The 15177-nt window shown below is 43.7% G+C and overlaps 1 protein-coding gene across 2 annotated transcripts in view; it reads left to right on the top strand.

Annotated features, from left to right (window-relative positions):
* Positions 1–15177, top strand: part of UBASH3B (ubiquitin associated and SH3 domain containing B) — an 80786-nt gene that overhangs the window by 50085 nt on the left and 15524 nt on the right. Inside the window, exons 2-6 of one of the 2 annotated variants that reach the window (XM_026071747.1) lie at positions 1915–1968; positions 2502–2688; positions 3208–3406; positions 6604–6773; positions 8979–9187. In XM_026071747.1, coding sequence (XP_025927532.1) covers positions 1915–1968; positions 2502–2688; positions 3208–3406; positions 6604–6773; positions 8979–9187 — 819 coding nt within the window. Of the gene's footprint in view, positions 1–1914; positions 1973–2501; positions 2689–3207; positions 3407–6603; positions 6774–8978; positions 9188–15177 lie in introns of both variants that reach the window. The other variant, XM_026071748.1, reaches the window with a different exon arrangement.

Below are 15177 nucleotides of genomic sequence, written 5' to 3' on the forward strand. Positions count from 1 at the left end.
AAGCAATACTCCCCTTCCTCCCTCAAGCAGGAAGCTATGAAATAATTTGTTCATGGGAAATTCTATCTCCTGATGCCGAACAGAGGGGCTGACTTTTGCCCCAAGACCCTAATGTTTCTATCCCTTCTGCCTCCCTCATTCACAATTTTTGCTATATAAATAATTACGACTTTTGGATTCTGGGTGAATTCCTCATTTTGGCAGCCACTAGTGTTACAAAGCTGAGCTGATCCACAGCTGCATGTCAGCACTGATGTCCAGCATTTGGGAAACACTCTTTGGATAGAAAGGTACTGTGTCTACAAGTTAAACACCACTGCACTGGTTTGTTCTGTAGCCGAAAAACTTGCTTCACAGAAGACTTCAGTCTTCCTAGCTGGAATGAAAAGGCATCTCGAAGGGAAGAAGGGAAAAGAAGAGTACTTTCAACGTAGCAAGGTCTGAACAGAGCTAGCAGTTTTTGGCAGGTTATTCCAACATGAAAAATCTTTGCCTTATGCCCCCTGGTGGCAGCTGACTTTTTCTCATCAGTGCTACTGAGGTGTCTGCACTTTCTGATCTAAACCTTTTGATTTCCAAGCTGAGCAAGTGACTAGTAAATAATCATTAAATGCTAATAACTAGGGGTCTGAAATAAGGTGTTTCACTATTCAGAAAAACACCAGGCCAAGCCGGGAAAAAAACAGAGGTTCATATCTCATACTTTGACTGAACAGGTTGCATGACTTTGTCCCTCAAATGGTTTAGGGTACTGTACTGGTTTCCCCTTAAAGAAGTTCTGTTCATAAAAGACATGGATTGGACAGGTGGCATGTGTGAGAGGCAGCCACAGGGTAGAGGAGATCACTCTGGAAAGTGTATTGCTTAGGCTTCTAAACACACCAGCACAGCTTTTCCTCAACAAGGCCCCACAGAGCTCAGGGACACTGGCTCCTCGCACTATGAGGAAATAACATGGCTGTAGTGTTGCCAACTGCAAGCTTCTGAAAATCACGAGCCAGTCCCTCACCCCACAATCAGATCAGCAAAAAACAATCCTGAATTAGGCTAAATAAACACAGGACTAGTTTCACACCACAGGACATGCTTGGTTTATACATTCAGGTTTTTCTCTTCAACTACACTTGCTATAAACCTTGGACTCTCTTCCAGCCATGGCTGGGATTCCCAGGTAACAGCCTGGCTCCTGGAGCTAGGACTTCCAAAAAACATAAGCTAGCCAGAGCTCAGATCTGCTGAGAGTTAACATGGGACTACAGGAACAATTCTGCTATAGTCCTGACATTTCTGCTTTGTAGGGGAAGTTCCTTCACCTGAGAGTCATCCCCCCCCCGCTCACTGATATTTTACAGAGCTACTGACTTAGATATCTTTTGAGTTTGCTGAGGCTCGTTTCTGCAGGAACTGGTGTGGCCACGGCACTCCTCACAAACACGTGTCCTAACTTCTTCCCAAAGACCTCTGTGGGTGAAAACTCCCCCCTCTCCCTCCCCAAGCAGCTTAATCTAGCGTTTCACTACACAAGATCTTATGAACTGTCACCTACTTTCTAAACCTAAATCTTTCTTGCTAGAATTTAGGCTTATTCCTTCTTATCCTATCCAACATGGACTTAGGGAATAAATTACTCTTTTTCTTTGCCACTGCCTATTACGGCTTCAATACAGCAGGCAGGTGTATGGCTGTAATTACTTTAACTAAGCCAGGCTTCACCCCAAAATTTGACTCATAACTTTTGTGTAAGTATTCATAATATATAATCCGATTTAGAAGGAATTAAGGTAGAACTTCACTCTTAATTAATGTGAGGTTAAAGATGTCTGTCTTGCTTGGTTAAAGCAGTAGATACAACTATATCCATCTAATCCAGTAACACTGAAATATTCTTTTCTTTTTATTTTGCCCTCTCCTCAGACAAAAAGCACTGGCATCCACAGGTGGAAGAAGTGTTCAAGCAGCATGCGACTGGTTGGTATGAAGTAATAAATATTAAAAGAAAAATAAAAGAATCAGTGAATTTTATGTCTTTAAGATATCAGCCATTAGAATGTGAAATGTTATTACAGAAGCTGTGTTATTTGTTTAAATGGAGGGAATACCTGAAAAACACTAGCAAAATTAGTGACCTGTTATTTAAGTGTTGCAAAAAAGCAATCAAGAGAGAAGCCTCATCTGGGAGAGTTTGTGATCTCAAGTAATAGCCAAAAAAGGTGAGAGAAAGAAACTATTATACTCTCCACCCCACTGCCTAAACAGAAAACTGAGAGCGAGTGACCCAAGTTAGATCTTCAGACTCTCAGTCTGAAACTTGAAACCAATTTTTCACATCGGTTAGTAGTGATAATGGGCTGCAAGTGACACTGCCATCTCTCCTCCTGACCTGCCAGAGCCGACTTTTTGATACAGGGTAGAAGAAAGGCAATGAGGACAGAGAAAGCTGATTTTGCTGCAAAAAAAATGCATCTCTAAATGTCAATCTGACACTACTTTCTCTTTCTCAGGCTGTTCTCCCATGTGGGTGACCCATTCCTTGATGACACCCTGCCTCGGGAGTACGTCCTTTACCTGCGCCCCACCGGGCCCTTGGCTCAGAAGCTGTCTGAATTCTGGCAACAGTCAAAACAGATCTGTGGGAAGAACAAAGCTCATAACATTTTCCCACACATCACCCTTTGCCAGTTCTTTATGGTAAACCTGAACTCCTCTTTCTATTGCTTTTATGCATGCATTCATGAGCAGCCCTTGCCAGGTTCAGACTGGATGTGTTACATACGTCATCCAGTCGCTGGAGAAGGCTTTGTGCTTGGGAGTTCATGGGGGGTTATTACTAGAACTGCCTGATGCCTGGGCTTGTTGAGAAGGTAATTGTTTTTTAAGCAAGTTGTTTTCAGGAAAGAACAGCAGAAGACCAAATTCTCATAATCTCAAGTGATCATCAGCATGAGAATAGACAGCATGGCGGGGTGAGGTTAGGAAGGTTACTTAGGGGTAGCCGATCCTGCTTTTAGGACAAGGGATGAGCAAATGACTTCTAAAGGTACCTATTTCTCCCCTGTGCTTTTTCACACTGCGTGATAGGAAAAGGGGACCTTTCATGCCCACCCTCCCAAGCCTACCATTTCTCTACTGAGTGCACTAGAGCTAAGTAGAGGTGTAAGGAACAATTCTTCTCCACCTGAGAAATGCCTGTSCCGCTTCTTTTGGCAGTGTGAAGACAGCAAGGTCGATGCTCTCACCGAAGCTCTGCAGGCCACTGTGATGCGATGGAAATGCAAATTCCCTGCCCCTCTGCCTTTGGAGCTCTACACGTCCTCAAACTTCATTGGGCTTTTTGTCAAGGAAGAAAGTGCTGAGGTGCTCAAGAAGTTTGCTGCAGACTTTGCTGCAGAGGCTGCTTCTAAAGCAGGTGAGTGGCAATGCAGGCAACCGCTAAATGTTCACAGCTTGGTCAGGGCTTGTCTATCGTACCCTTGCAAAGAGGTGCAAATGGAACAGCCTCAGCAAAGTTCCAAGAAATGCTCCTCACCRAGAAATAATCTCACCAGAAGTGGCTCTCCTAACAATCTGATTCTAAGAAAGAAGAAGGGAGAACAGAAAATGAACAATTTTCTTTCTAGAAGAAATATTCCCAAGCCAGGCTGAAGCACATTGGTCATGAATTACACAGTAAACATCTGTGTCATAATGCTCCTTTTACTCATGTTAAATTAGTCTCTGCCACATCAAAAAAATAATTACTCTTCTTACAATCAGCTGCATTCTCCATGCGTCGAGATATTTTATTCATGCCATGAAAGTGACTTATCATAAAAAAGCACTTTTAAATGACCAGTTGCACAACAAATACCAGTCTTTGTCCACCTGTCTAATTTAATTTGAGATACTAGGGACAGCAACGCTACATTTTATTAAACCCTGCACTTCTCTCTCAGTAGCCAATTCAAAGGTCATCTTCCTTATCTACGGTAGGCCTAACATTTCACCATGACTATGCAAGCGGATAGTATCAGATCAATGTAAGTACCCACAGGAATTTGAATGTTAGGACTGCCCATAGAAAAGCAGTGGTACTTGCAGGCTAGAGAAAAGGTTAAGAGTAGGGACTTTCAGGGTTGTTTGTATCTGGAAAGGAGGTAAATAATGGTAGGCCAAACTCAGCAAAGCCAAGGGCACTACTCAGACGCTTGCAATAGGCGAGATGTTGTGGCACCTTCCTCGGTCTGCAGCCTGGTTAGGGAATATATATCTCTGCAAACACTGTTCAATGCTGGATGAGGGAGGAATCAGCTTCATGCTTGAAGAAGAAATCCCTTGTATTATTTAGCCCTGGCCACTGTCAGATAAGGTATCAGCTTAGATACTGTTCTGCTCTGCAACAGATTTGACTTCGCTGTTAGTTACCTGAGGAGCATTTTCAGAAACAAAAGCTTTGATGACATCAGGAAAAAAAGCTCATGAAGTTTATATAAGATTCTTTTAAAAAGCAGCCTGAAGGCTAAGAACATGAGAGAGAAACACCCCAGTGAGTGCTTTGGTTTTCTGTGCTTCTTCAGTTCAAAGATCACCTCACACTTACTCTCAAGTGTTATCTCCTGAAAGGGAAGTTGACATTTGGCGGTTCCTTAACCTTTCAGATAGACGCTCTGTCTATGAGGCTTAGCATTTCCTGCTCAACTCACTACCTCAGGCCACTCTGTCACAAAACTTTCCTCTGCAATATAAAGGCTGTATTTGGTCTTTCACCRAATTTCTGAGATGTAAACAGGGCTCTGTGAGAAGACCCAAAATGTCCTGACAACGGAGACAGGAACCTTTACAAATAGCCCTCAGTCAAGTCTCTCAGTACCAAGAAAACTGGCTCCTTTATCTGATCCCCTACCATTTCTTGTGGAGGGAACGCATAATGAACAGGGAAAGGGAAGATAACCAAAACACACTGTGCTCTGACAGTCTCCGCTGCTGAACTGGCTCTCAGGGTGTCCTCTGATTGCCTCCAAACTCGCAAGTCAGAACAGAGCACTGGAGCACTATAACAGCTCCTTGACTAATCCTCCCACCCTCAGTCACTGTTGCACGCAGCCTGGACTAGTCACAGCACAACAAATTTAGTCCTTCATTTTCACAGGCTTATCTTGGAGTTAAAGTGCATCAAGACAGAGCAGCCCCAGGCGTGTTTCCATGCTAGACAGGCACCCCTTAACACCATGTAGAACAGCTACAAGTCTCTGCCCTGGGTTCAGAACAAGTGACACGGATGTGTCATAGGTTCACTACACCTCTGTAACGCACTGTGTTTAGCTGACAGTGACCTAGAAGTTTTCTTCCCTTCAAAAAAGGGAGGAAATGGCTGTTATCTTTAAAAATGCACATTTTGGAAGGCAGCAACAAGCACAGAGATATTAGCTGGGTCCAAGAAGCGCTGCAGCCATGTGAGAACAGTACAGTTTTCCCCCTGAACAGTGTCGATGTACCCTCCATACCAACACAGTTAGAGGGGGCAGTTCTCACCCCAAAATGCTGATCAGAAGAAGCATCAACAGCTTCCAGCAAACTTCTCCCCCTGAGATTGTTGCAACTAGGACCAAATTGGTTGGTTCTTAGGGGGGAAGCTGATTGCTGCATTGCAGTCCACAGTTTGGTCAGGTTATCACATTGAAGTCTCTGGRGCTTTTTCAGAAATCCAGAGAATATTTTTTCTTGCTGATCAAAAACAAGATGGATGATTTTGAAAAGCTATCCCATGGCTGGCAGTTAGAGCCAAGTCTCTGAATAGCTGCAATTTTGACTGAATAAATAGTCAAATTTAATTGCAATTTTTGGTTGAATAAGCAAGGATGAATTACACACAAACAATGAATCCCGTGATTTCCATGTCTGCTGGAACAGTTCCAACATTTTACATACTTTCACTTTTCTGCTTTCTTAAATCTTTCCCTAATATAGGTTCTCTCTCTGCAGGATCAGTTTGAATCACTATCTTATCAATTTCAATTTAAACAGTTTTGTAATACCTCATACTTGGTGGGTGAACCAGTAATCCAGCTAACGTCCAAGTAAAAATTGTGATCAACCTGCATGAACCTGTAAATTCCATGGCTTTGTAACAGCCAGTACAGGAGAATGAACAGAGAAGGGAGAGGAAAAATTATGCATTTTTACTTGCTTATTTTGGAGAGATCCTCAGCTCCTAATGAAAGAGGAAGGCTATCACATACCTGGAAAAGTATTTAGCAGAGGACCCTGTGGGTTCAAAATTACAGTAATTGTTATCTCACCATGCAGAAACCCCTTGTTTGCTGAATTTAAACAAGTTTTGGCAGTTTGGCAAGGATGTCCTGACTATCACCCCGGTGTGACTAAAGGCTGAATCAGACCACAAATCTCTAGTAATTTGATCCAAGCTACGCCATACATAAGGAACTCAAGTTTGACTTCCCCAAAGTCTTCTTAGAAACTGGCCTTTGTTCTACTTAAGCTATCTGAAGAGTTCTACTAACTGCTCCTGTTCAGAGGTGATAGACATTCTTATGCCTTCAAAAAGAAGGGGAGAGACTGCTGCTAATCCTGACAGTCACTTGTTAACTGACATCTTTCTTATTGCAGATGTTCACGTAGAGCCCCATAAGAAGCAGCTCCATGTGACACTAGCGTATCACTTCCAAGCCAGCCACCTGCCCACGCTGGAGAAGTTAGCACAGAACATCGATGTCAAGCTAGGCTGTGACTGGGTTGCTGCGATATTCTCCCGAGATATACGCTTTGTTAATCACGAGGTAATTTCTGGAGTTTGTTTCAGTCCAAAAATCAAAAAAAAAAAAAAAAAAAAAAAGGAGGATCCAGCAGAATTGCTGACTGTTTTAGTTGCCTTTGCGGCTCAACAGTGCTTACAAGCTGCAAGCTGAATCAGGGTTTCCCTGTGCCAAGTGCTGTACAGACACACAGTGCAGGCTATACAGACACTAGGGAATTTGCCTCAGGTCCCGCAAGGGGACTCAGAACATTTATCTCCCACATCCCACCAATCATTTTAACCAACAGACTATCTTCCCTTTTTGTACTTTTTACTCACACTGTCTAGACTTGCCATATCATCAGTCTCGCTTCTTGCAGGAACAATTTTTTTCTTCCTGCTGGATTAATTAATTCTACCAGTGACTCTCCTGTTAGCTCAATATAAGTTGGTCTGATCTCTCAAGAATCAGGCCAGTACCTTAAGCTGAAGGCTGGCCATCTCTCTGTACAGACCTGACGTTATTATTACTCATAGCATTCAGTCTCATCATTTAAGAAAAGTTTACCCTTACGGCATATATACTTCAACTACTCATGGAGTCTATGGCTGCAGTATATAATTGTCTGACTGTATTATTCTTAATACTGTCATTGTCCAACACAATATATAGAAAAAAAAATTACCTCCATTTTACAGACTGAAAGCTTGGGGACAGAGAAACTACAGGCGAGATTCACCTCACCTCTCTGTAAATATCCTCAAGTTAGACATCTGAGTCTGTGTCAGTCACCTGAGGCTCCATTTGAAGTCAGTAGAGAGAAACAGACACCGCCAGAAAGTGAGTCATCTGACCCATCTAAGATCTCTATCTCAGGATGAGATGAATCAATTTTTGGAGGAGGGAACCTCCAGAAGGGGCCTGCTCTGGCTCAGATGGCTAACTAGACTCCTAAGATTGGGGTGATTAATCCCACCAAAATGCCTCGTTCAAAATCAAATGCACAGAGTCAGTGGCAGACTGAGAAAAAGTGATTTTAGTCCAGCATACAATACGCCAAGGAGTAAACTGACCGCCAAAGCTTCTGGAGAGCTGAAGTGTCTCACATGCAGCATTCAAGCCCAGCCCAGGCCATACGTCTCATGTGTGACAGCCTCCATGCCCATCTACAGAGTCATGTTGTCCTCCAGATGCTGCAAGTAGTCAACACTCTCATCGATTGCAAAGGGAGTAGCTGATGAAAATCAGCTCACATTTTTGCATATCTAACTTTAGGCAGCCATGTGTGAAAGCTTTAGCCTTGTGATATCAGGTGACAGAGACTAGTTTCCGTCTTCCTTTGAAGATATCATGAACAGTCTAGGAGGATTAGTGAGCAAATGGGCTGACACCATCAGGAGATCAGAGCTGCTCAGAAGATCATGGTTTTTCTTTGCATGATGCCACTGCAGAAGTTAGACCTGCCCAGGGACAAGAACATGTTTGTTCTCCTTTTAAATGGGGACTGCTGTAAACATTTCCAAGGAACATTTTCATAGACTTTTAATACCTGTGGGTTCCTCATGCTTCAATGAAGAGAAGATTACAGAATTATATTCACTGATCTTTCCCCCACCTTTTAACCTAACCCTGTTTATTTTAGGAAATACAAAGAAAACAAGGTGGTCACATCCCGGTATTTCTCATTGCCTGTGTTTTTTAGTGTGTTCTCATGAATAGTTTTGACAGCAAGATATCATAGATTCAGAAATGTTACCCAATGACAGTGTCCCTGCCTTGACTTCAAAAGCAGCAGCAACACAGACAACCACTCTTTAGTTCAAGCACAAGCGGGTACATCAACAATGGTCCCTGACCACCAGAACTGTGTAAATTCCACGTCTCCTTAACCATATGGTTACATTTTTAATAGGATACTTAAATTTAGGCACATGCTTATGTTTTTGCTCAACCTAAATAATCATCCCCTCCTTTCCATCCTGGTTATCAAAGTCATGACTGGAATCAAAGAAGGAAGAGAGAGTAAATACCAAGAAAACTTTCCAACAGCAAGGAGTGGGAAGTGGCAGGAATTCTCCAGAGTTAAAGCCTTCCTGGATAATGCACAAAGTGATGCATTATAAGGAGAGCTGTTTACACCTTGGAAAGTTTAAAGGTCTGCTATGGAAGTGTTCCTGCCCCACTCTGCTAAAGGTTTCCTTTCATTAACAATACTTTCATTCATTTGTGCTTCTTTTTCTCCACCAGACTCTGCAAGTGATCTATCCTTACACCCCCCAGAACGATGATGAACTCGAGCTGGTCCCAGGGGATTTTATTTTCATGTCCCCAGTGGAACAAACGAGTACAAGTGAGGGCTGGATTTATGGCATTTCCCTTGCAACTGGCTGTTCTGGGCTACTGCCTGAAAATTACATCACGAAGGCGGATGAATGTGGGACCTGGGTGTTTCATGGGTAGGTAAAGCTGCTCAGTCCAGTTTCTGTCACTGTAAAAAGGGGGTGCAGCAGCTAGGATTTTGCCTGGCCAGCAGGGTAAGTGAAGAGTCTCTCATGGCTGCTGAGGAGGTCACTTGCGGGAAACGTACTGGCACACAAAGTCCCATCTCATAGGCAAAGGAAGAGCAGATGCTATCCCTGTGCATGGGGTGGGAGACAATGTGATTTATTCAGCTAAGATGTTACAGCAACTATTATTCATATGACCATTGCTGCCGGTTAATGGAGCTGGAACAGATGGCTGCTGTAGAGCCACCGCTGTGTGGGCACCTCTGTGAWGGGACTGAGATCAAGAAAGTTTTAATTTGAGCATTATTTGGGTAGTGAGATTTTTGTGTATAATTCCCTGGGGAAAAGGAATTGGGGTTCAGCAAGGTTCCTAAGATACTCAGCAAGATTTTCAGAAGTGCTTATTTGTCTCTCTGCTGTTGGCTTCAAAGAGGATCCAGGCCTCAAGTTTTGCAGAAGCTTATGCCTTATGCCTCTTGATTTTCATGGGCATTATTTAAACACCAGTAACAACCTAGTTCTTGGAGGGTAGGTGAGTACTTGGTTTGTGACTTTTCAGGCTTAACACATGTGACATGGTGAGTGACAGATGGAGAGCACACACACGGGAATCTTAGCTTGCAGGTTGGCTTCCAGATGTGACTGCCAGGGACCACTGTCCTTCTGCAAACCAGCCCTGACTTAGCTCTGAATCCTGCATAACCCAGAAGTCCATCAGGCAGGGACAAGCATAGCAAGAGATCACTTATTTACTACCCACATCTCTTGTCACAATCATGTATTCTTTCTTTCACCAGTCCTCTGAGAAATGCACACCACTAATAAAGGGCTTTCATATGCTTGTCAAACAGAACAAACCTATATATCCCAAGTGTGTCACCATCACACTTCAATTCATCTTCCCTTATAAGAAAAGGCCTCCAGTTACCAGGGCTTTAAGAAATTAAAAGACACATGAGCAAAGTTAATCAGAGAGTTTGTATAAAGGCAGGACTTAATTCAGACCCACCTGTCCAGGGCCCAAGCAGCAAGACTGTCCTTTCTTCCCCTAAAACTTGCCAGCCAAATGCACTCAGGCCCACATATACTGCAGCAGTCTGCTCTACTGGATTCTAATATTTTCTTACAGCACCCGGAAAGGTTTTGAGGCCTAAGCACTAGCATGTGAAAGAATTATTATTACTGCAGTAACTAAAAGGAAAGCCAAACATTTTGTAACTCCAGCACCTCTTTGTCTCCAGGCGAGCAAAGAAAGGAAATGCCCCTTCCCTGATTACCACTAAAGGGTATAAATCATGAACYAGAGCATGCAATATGGAACATTTATCAGAAACATTACTACATATCCGGAAATAGTCTCGCTTTACACAACAGCTTCCCACAGAGCACATGAGATTACAGAATGTCATTTGGTCAAAACAATATAGTAAGCTAAGGACAACCTATGCCCCACTGCAGTCGAGACTGAGGTATTCATGGTAGGATACCTGTGATAAGAGAAGAATGGAGAACTGATACCTTAATTTCACAGATGTGAAGGTAAGCATAGTAGTACTCACTGTGATTGCTAGAGAACTGCCACAGTGGAGGAGATGGCAAACCAGTTTGCAGAGTTGGGATCTAGGCTTCTGCTAGCCAGCGATGGTCAGATTCTCGAGGCTGGTTTGTTCTGTCTCTGTACGCACAGGCACATCCTGTTTCATCCCTGCAGCAGAAGAAAGTAATAACAGCCATGGATCTTTTTCTCCTAGTTACAACAGACCATGTTTCAATGCTAGCTGGCGTTCTCCAAATGAATGTCACAGATTACTCAGATCATCACAGAAATACAGCTCACTTTGGGCTGCAGCACCCTGGCTATCCCACACAAGAGTTATTCTGGGATATTTGACCAAATCTTTAATTCCGCAGAGTAAGATTATTAATATGTGCACATAAACTGGCTTTCGAACATCTCCCTATTGCACTGCTCAAGTGAGACAGAAGCTGGATTCTGGCCTCTGCAGGGCATGCATTTTTATGGCTAATATCCAAGTAATGCCTCGAGAGCTCTGCCTCACRCACAGACCTTCCTGGCTAATGTTGTACAAACACAAAACGAGAAGGTCCCGGACCTATAGTAAGTTCTGTACCTCAACTGCAGACCAACAGGCTATCATCATGAAGAAGGAAAAGCTTCATGAGATACTTAATAGGAAAGAACGGTCTTTGCTTTCAGAGGCAGAGTTACTGCCTGTGAAACCAGGCTGTGTCTTGAGAGACTCCAGGTTTGAATCCTTTCTCTGTCTTCTARAAATAGGAATGGAATCACTTCTAATCCAGTAACTCTGCAAACTCCAAGAATTTTCTGTACACCTAAACTATGTTTTCTTCTCATGCCAGGGACTATGATTTCTTCTCATGCCAGGGATCAGACCTGCTAGGGACAGTGAGAAGTACTTGATCAGTGCTACAGGCTGGAAAAATAAATCAAAAAACAAATTGCTTCAGCTTTCCACACAACTCAACCCAGACCCTCAGCCTGTCTAACCCATTTTTTCTATCCTTACCATAAGGCTGATGTTAAGAACAATTACATGATATCTAGCAGTAYATTAAGGCCCAGCTTTAGAAGCCATGTGGTTATGCAAAAAGGACAGCTGATTTTTGTTTTTCAGAGTCGTGGCAGAAAAGGTTCAGAAAGTGAAAGCAAAAGGCACAAACTCATGGTGCTCTTTCGAAAAGCCTGACATTCATTCTTCTCACTTGTTTACTTTAAATCTCAGGATTTGGGAACAGAGGTTCAGTACAACTAATGCAGCAAGTAACTGCTGTCAAGGCCCTGAGTGCATCTGCCCTCCTTGGGGGTTGGCTGCTGGCACTCTGGGCCAAACTAGAGAAGAGCAGCTGAAGGCTGCCTCCCCCAACCATGGAGAGAAGCTGTCAGACAGCACAGTGGGGAAGCCGCAGCGAGGGCCAAACCTGCTGCCTGTGGGAGCTGACACTCTAGCACTTGGCCCGGTGCGAGCTACAGCTACAGCTTCATCACAGCTGTGCCTGAGCCTGGCTCCAGCCTCTGTATGAGCAAGGGCAAAGCAGTCCCTTATCACAGATGATGACAGCCAGGAAAGAGCCCGACAGAAGAGAATTGGCCTSCCCTCTTTTGCTCAACCAAAGTAACTAACGCATGCACTGGAGTTTGAGCGTCTAAGGCATCTAATTGCTGCTCTGTTGCTAACTCCGGTCCCACAAAGGAAAAATAACCTTTTTGAAACATGCACCAGACTTTCCTTCTGACAGCAACTGGGTTTGTATCAATGTCACTAAATTTGTGCTGAGCCTAGGAGGGGACCCAGCCATAGGTATGTTAATGAAAGAAATGCTTTTCCCCATATATAATGTTAAGGTGGAAATCCTCTTCTGGTAACAGGAGTAAGCTGAAGCTACTTGGAATGAATCTGAACTACAGATCCAGTATTAAAAAAAGTCCACCTTAAAACCTCCCCAGAGAACCGCTTACAGGGTATTTTCTGTTGCCTTTCATGCCTGTGAATTAGTGGGCTACCAAGTCAAAAGAAGAAATCCTCCATCCTCAGCACACTGAGCCCAGAGAGGAAGTGGGAAGCCCAGCTAAGGTACAAGAATGTAGTTTCCCCACAGGAGCCACAAAACCCAAACATTCAATACCACGGGTCCCTCAGATATGCATTTAAAGGCATATGGCAAAAGAAAATGTTCTATCTTTGTATCTGTGGACCCAGCACCACCTGAAATCTAAAACTGGGGGGGGGCTCCCTGACTGCTTTTCTATTATCAGCAAAGCCAGAAATACTCTCCTCCTCTGCCCCGAATTARATAGAAGCTGTGCTATAGATATTACACAGCAGTCTATTTCAGCTCCTTTTAAGACGCCAAAGCTATTTCTTGCCCCTTTAATAAGCCTGAGAAATCAGACTTGGCAGAGGAAGCAAGGGGAAGAGAAGCGATTCTAATTTTTCAAGCTATATTTGGGCCTCAGTAGGTTTTTCCACTCTTTCTTCCTCCCATTTTGCAACAGTGGCTGTTCATTTTCCCCAGGGATCCTTCTCCTCTAAATAATGATGAGTGACAAGGCAGAAGAATCTTTTCCTACACAGAGCTGGGGACCAGCCCAGCTGCACCATGATGGAGATGCTTTCTCCATCCTCTGATCCAGCATCTACACTCTTCAAGGGCCTTGCCTGACTGGGAGGACAAGGGCACACATCCCCTCCAGGGACACAGCAACATTACTGATAGTGCAGGGAAGGCAAGGCGTGTCCCTTGCATCATCCAGAAGACAGTAGATGTTGTTGTCTGCACAGGGACCTTCAGTCTCTGTTTGTCAAGCCAAGGAACCACAAGCCTTTGGAAATAGCTTCCAAACAATGCACTATGCTTAGAAGATGACTAAGCTGAAATAGCTTCAGTGGTTTCTGTTTTCCAGCAGCATAAAGGAGATACCACTGAAGTCAGGCTGATGGCTGTCCTCCAGACACAGCAAGATAGTACGCCTTTGCCTCATCATTCCCAACCAATCCTAGCATCTATAAATAGATAGTGCAGTGCCCACAGCCTTTTAATAAGGGTTTAGAGAGAAAGAATGTCTCAAATTGTGCAGCAGTTCCTTAGGGTAAAGGGAAGAGAAGTAACCAAACAAATCCTCAGCATTCTCTAGGTCAGCGTCCTTAAAAGACTGCCGTATGGGCAAAGCAGGAAAAGGCTGAAAAGGGAAGAAGGGTTGAAAGTCGGCACTGCTGTCATTTCCATGGGGTCTTTGTCCGGCCTTTTGGCCAACACAGGCACAGAACGAAAGGCAAGAAGCTCAGGTTTGAGATCCACTTTGTACAGTAACAGAAATGGGGCCTAAGACTTCCAGATTCTTCTTACGTTGATATATTCAAGTTTTGGTGTCAGTGAAGATACATTTGTGTGTGGGCATGAGCTAGCTTTGCCCACACTCCAAGCTAACCACTTAATACAGTGATAAGTGTTTGTTCATGCTCCCTACTCAGGGCTTACTCGTCTGGGCTTGGCACCCACTAATCATTCACACAGCTTTTGGATCAGAGTTGGCCTTTTTCTGCCAGCTAGAAGTGTGTTTGCAGTTAGCATATTTCTGCCTGCAATATATGACATGAATGTATTCTGAAGAGGAAGGTTAGACATGATTTCTCACCCCAGCACCTGGTAATATTTCCCTCAGCCTATCTATAAAGCTCTCCTGCCTACATTTAACTTTTCTTCAAGATCTACCACCTCCATTATGCCTTTGGGTCATATTGTACATAAATCACACAGATTTGCTGTCCTGATCTCTGATGGTCTGTCTGCGCTCGGACCCTGAGTTCCTCAGAAACAGTCCCTTGGAGGAGGCCCAGCCCTTGTTGGGAACCCACCATGACAACAAGAAATAAATTAGTAACGATCTGTAACCCTAGAGGGTTCCCCAGTGCTCAGCTGTGGATTTCTGCATCAGAGCTGAAAGAGTAAGAGCAGGAGGCTGAAGAGGTTAAATACTCCCTCAAGGCTGCACCCACGATCATTCCTGCAAGGCTGCTATTGCATGCTGTTGTATGGGGACTGGCAATGCGGTCCCAGGCCTGATGATTCCCACCTCCCATTCCCCTTGCCTGCCAGTGCTTCTGTGTATGGTATCTTAACCCAGTACCTCAGTCTTATCCTTACACCCTAATTCCACCAGATAAGGGACCAGCACCAGGGCCAACAGCACAGCAGTCTTTTCTTCTCTAAACTGGTACAAATTATATGATCTCACAGAAGATCAGTTTGTTAGAAAAAAAATTAATGACCTATTTTTTTTTCCATTGGCACAGGCACTGGTGTAATTTTAACAGCTATGAAAAACCCCTCTGAGAGATTTTATCCTAACTAGGAGCTAGTCAGGAAACAACTTCTGACATATATAAGGCACTTAAAGT

Source organism: Apteryx rowi, unplaced genomic scaffold, assembly GCF_003343035.1.
Source record: "Apteryx rowi isolate R43461 unplaced genomic scaffold, aptRow1 scaffold_33, whole genome shotgun sequence".
Taxonomy (NCBI): domain Eukaryota; kingdom Metazoa; phylum Chordata; class Aves; order Apterygiformes; family Apterygidae; genus Apteryx; species Apteryx rowi.